The 4739-nt window shown below is 35.0% G+C and overlaps 1 protein-coding gene across 1 annotated transcript; it reads left to right on the forward strand.

The window, feature by feature from the left end:
• The first annotated feature begins 1290 nt into the window (after nt 1-1290).
• On the forward strand, nt 1291-3693 carry LOC110712560 (GTP-binding nuclear protein Ran, testis-specific isoform-like). The gene is made up of 7 exons (XM_021891027.1): nt 1291-1396; nt 1692-1834; nt 1923-1979; nt 2569-2689; nt 2778-2882; nt 3019-3201; nt 3292-3693. The coding sequence occupies exons 2-7, from the start codon at nt 1708-1710 to the stop codon at nt 3356-3358; spliced, it is 660 nt and encodes a 219-aa protein (XP_021746719.1). The 5' UTR covers nt 1291-1396; nt 1692-1707; the 3' UTR covers nt 3359-3693.
• Nucleotides 3694-4739: the final 1046 nt, after the last annotated feature.

Raw genomic sequence — 4739 nt, forward strand, 5'->3', positions numbered from 1 at the left:
AATAATTGTAAACAAAATATAAACATAGAAAAAATATAAACATAGAAAAAATAGTTATATTTTTAAAATGTACAAATAAAACAAACAAATAATTGTAAACAAAATATAAACATAGAAAAAATACAACAAAATTGATAAAATTTATAAAAATAAACAACAAAATATAAAAACAATTGAAAAAGATATTACAGAACAAAAAAAAAAAAAAAAAAAACCAAAATTTTTATACAAATATATATAAAAAAAAGGGGGGGGGGGCGCCTTGGCTGGACCCCCAGCCGGCGGTGGTGGCGCCAGCTGCAGACGCCGCAACCAGTGGGCTGGCGCCTGGGCTGGACGCCATAGCCACGGCTGCGGCGCTTTGAATAAACGCCACAACCGTGGCTATGGCGTCCAGCCCAGGCGCCAGCCTACTGGTTGCGGCGTCTGCAGCTTGCGCCACCACCGCTGGCTGGGCGTCCGGCCGAGGCGCCCCTCCTCCGTCACGGCGGTTTTCCTTTTTTTTTTTAACAAATTGTACCTTGCCTCCTTGAGACCACCTTCCCTCCGTCGCCGCCGCCAATTCCTTGCCTTGCCGCCTCGACATTGCCGTTGTTTGAATATTTTTTTTATTTTGAGATGTTGAAAGAAGATGAGCGATGAGATTATGAGTGATGAGTGATGAGAGTGTGAGTGTTTTTTTTTTGTTTAGGTCAAGGGCAATATTGTCAAATCAAGTGGATTTTGTGGGCTTTATGTGGAGATTTGCGGGCGATGTTTAACAAATCCCCTTAGATATCCATCCCCACCAAAGACCAGCCTAATCTCCACCCAAGATCCACCTAATATCCGTATCTCAAATACACAATCTTACATAATTAATACGAATTATAAAATAAAACATTCTATACACATTTTTGTGTTATAATATAAGTGTCGTACAAAGTATTATAATTAATATTGTATTTCATGTAATTATTTTATAAATAGAATAAAAGTATGTAATTTTGCTTTAAAAGATATATAGATGTGGGTATGAGGTGAAGATGGGGCGGGTACAAAGTGGGGCGGGCGGGGATGGGGCAGGTACAACTTAAAATTCACCCCCGCCCCATCACCCATGGCGGGTATGGTTTTTATCCCCATCCCCGCCCCACTACCCGCCAAACTGAGACCCATCTTCTCCCCAATGGGGCGGGTCTCCTACTTGACCCGCCCCACTGACATCCCTAGGTAAAAGATTAGATTATTCTGGAATAATCTTAAGGTTAATTTATTTTGAGAAAATGGAATAAAGGTTGGTTTATTAAAAGTAATTTTTCCTTAAAAAAAACAGTCTTCCTGTCAGTTCTCCATTGAAGCGCACTCAACGTTTTTATCGAGAAAACTTGTATCCTCCATTGAAGCAGCTTCTGAGGCAAGTTGCTGTATCTCTTTATGATCCTCATATCAATTTCACAATCTTGGATTTTATTTAATTCAATTTAATTGTCAGTGCCCTAAGTTTAGGGTTCGAAAATCTCAACTATTGGTTTTAATTACTAAGATTATGAAAGAGCGATTGCGTTGCTAGAAAAGAAAATTGTTGATAATTGAATCAAATATCCCCATAATCATGTGATTTTTCAAGATAATTGGATCAAATTTGGTTGCTAGTGTATTGCACAACCCTGTTTAACAAATTTTTGTTTTCAATTTCTTATGTTGATCAGAATCTGTGAATCAACCATGACTTGTGAACCTAATCAAGCAAACAAGTTTCGGCCGAATCAAGCAAAGAAACCTAAGAATCGAGTAATGATTCGTTGGAAGACTAGAACGTTCAAGTGTCTCATAATTGGTAATCCTGGAACTGGTAAGAATCCCAAATCCCAATTTCCTTGCTTTTCATTTTTGTTAAAATTGTCTTTTGATGATTTTTTTTTTTTTATTTTATTTTGCAGGAAAAACAAGTTTTATGAAGAGGCTTCTTTGTCAGGGCTTCAATGAAGATTATGAAGGTGAGTATTTATCTAATATGGGATTAGAATGTAAAGTTAACTTCTTGGAGCTTTTCTGTTTTAGCTACTTGGATTATCTATCTGTGTTTATGGTGTTATTGCTCAACTAAGAACTATCATACTCCTTTCTCTTTCCTGTGTAATGCCATTGTCTGTGATGCATTTGATTAGGATTTGATGGAACGCAATTGTCTCAAACCTGTTAGGATACTTTATAATTAGACTATTTAATACTCCGACTGAGTACCAAAACGACAAACCAAATATTCAGTCTTACTCCGACTTAGCTTAAACCCTCTAGATTCCAACCAATGGAGGCAAAGGTTGGAATCTAGAGACTTTAAGCTAAGTCGGAGTAAGACTTAACATTTGGTTTGTCGTTTTGGTACTCAGAGGGGGACAAACAATGAAGTGGTGAGTTTGGATGGAAAGGATTTGACTATGAGTGAATGTTTTTGTAGCCTCAAGCTACTACCTTGTAAAATCATCCAGTTTAATGAAAAGTAATCCTTCTCTTCATTATTATTGAGTAAAATAGTTAATCCATTACAATGTATGGTTTTGTTAATGAATTGTGTTTCCTATTTAGCGACAACCGAACCTGCTGTTCAAACATTCCAGTTCAGAACATCTCGTCTTCCAGAACGCAAAAGAATTAGGCTTCAATGCTACGAGTATCCGATGACGGAGGGATTCAATGACAAATTTTTGTAAGTTTTAATTATTTGGACTGATTAGCTTTCCTTGTCCTTGCAATGTTTATTGTTTTCTAATAAACCTCAAATTTGGTTGATGCAGCAAAGAGAGGGACTGTATTAATATGGATTGTGCTATCATCATGTGTGATATTACTGACGAATCAAGTATGAAGCCTGTTGATGACTGGATTGAATTATTTAAAAGGTGTGTATACTCATATGTTATGAAATCAACACATTCCCTATTGTTGATTTTTTTTTTTCTTCTGGACTTTTAAGTTTTATTATTTTCTATTGTTTCCTGGTAATTTTGGATTATTTGTGTTAAAATTTGAATGCAGATATGGGAAAGAAATCCCAACTATTGTTTGTGGAAATAAAGCTGATTTGATACCAATCGGGGTAGTAAAGCCAATCGGCTACAATTCTAAGAGTAACAATGTGGTGTGGACTCCTTGTTCAGTTAAGAGCTTGAAAGGTCTTTGGGTGCCTTTCACTTATATTGCCAGGATGCTGACCACTGGGTAATTTATTTATATTTTTGGTGAAAGTTTTTCATAACTATTTCTTTTTTCGTTTTTATACATCTAACTTGTATCCTTTTGTTGTTTTAGACCTCATGACCTTCCTTTCTCTTTCTTCAATGAGATGGCTAGGAGAGGCCTTCCCCTACATAAATGAAACCTTATTGCAGTATATTCAAGAGTAAGCATTCTGATGGACTAGAGATGCCTTTAGATTTTGATCAAAACTTCATTGTGCCTCAGGGGCTTGTAAGATACAAGTGTTATAATTACTTGTAGGAGGAACATTGGGTGTTTTTATCTCATTATAAATATGTGATAAATCGTTTGTATAATAAGGGTTTAATTATGGTAATCTAGCCATCTAATGAACTTGTATTTCAAAAATTTATCGGATCATTCTCGAACACTTAGCATTGTAGATGTCAATTGTCACACCTTATGCCCATATATTGTGTATCTAAATGGCAGCAATCCTACATTATTTCTACTACTACAGTGTACCCGTACAAATTGTACGGGATATATATTATAAAGAAAAGTATCAAAGAATATTATAAAAAAAGAATTATATTTCAAATAAAAGTTGATTTTTGATATAGTATATTTATTTTTTTTGTTTCGATGATTATTAATTTAATAATAAGGTAGTTATTGAAATATTTGTATTTTTTTTTTAAAAAAAAAAAACCTAACAATGTTGGAAGATTTTTAAAGTGAAAAGTTAAACATTGCCCTCGAATCTCCAACTAATGCCCGCAAAACAACCTAAAATTACGTACTTATCCTTGTTGTAAAATTAATTAATATAACCTCATCATAAAGTTGGTTTCCGAAAATCCTAGTCAAGTACACGGTAAAACTAATGAAGAAAAATCTCACTTAAAGGTGATTTTCAATTAACATAACACCTCAGCTAATAATCAGGAAATTGAATTGCTCAACAACAAAACCAACATTATCTTCCCATACTCAATAAGCCCAAGGAAAAAAAATTGCAACGAGAAGATTTTTAGTAATAGGAGGTCGAACTCGCCTGCAGAAATCAAATACAAACCATCATATCAGATACTTTTAAGGTCCAAAGATATCAAGTTTATGGGGAATAATTGTGTCCTCTGATATATGTTAATTAGTTTATCTGAAATGATCCAATTTTTTCGATAGATCTAGGTAGAAACACCTAACTTTTTTGAATCACCACCTAGGTGTTCGAAAAAAAAAATGAACCTTGCATTGTCTCCGATGATGGCCTTACCTTTGTCCCTTGGCATTTTCGCGCAAAAATTATGTAGATCTAGTAGAAGGAGTTGTTGTGGCTGGTAAATGGAGGTGGTGGTGGTGGTATTTGTGGTGGTTTAGAGAGACAAGTTGTTAAGAGAGAAAAGAGGAAATGAGTGTGGGTTAATATGATAGTAAATACTTTTTGTTTATATGAGGGGTAAATGTGTAAAACATGTTTTATTTTGCGAGCGTTAACTAGAGATCGAGGGCGGTACGTATTTTAACAACCTCTTTTTAAATGATAATATTAGTGG

This window comes from Chenopodium quinoa, unplaced genomic scaffold (assembly GCF_001683475.1).
Source record: "Chenopodium quinoa cultivar QQ74 unplaced genomic scaffold, ASM168347v1, whole genome shotgun sequence".
NCBI classification, from domain to species: domain Eukaryota; kingdom Viridiplantae; phylum Streptophyta; class Magnoliopsida; order Caryophyllales; family Amaranthaceae; genus Chenopodium; species Chenopodium quinoa.

Coding starts and splice junctions, on each gene's coding strand:
- LOC110712560 (XM_021891027.1), top strand. CDS start 1,708: ATGACTTGTGAACCTAATCAAGCAAACAAGTTTCGGCCGAATCAAGCA. Junction 2,690..2,777: donor GGATTCAATGACAAATTTTT/GTAAGTTTTAAT, acceptor TGGTTGATGCAG/CAAAGAGAGGGACTGTATTA. Junction 3,202..3,291: donor GCCAGGATGCTGACCACTGG/GTAATTTATTTA, acceptor TTGTTGTTTTAG/ACCTCATGACCTTCCTTTCT.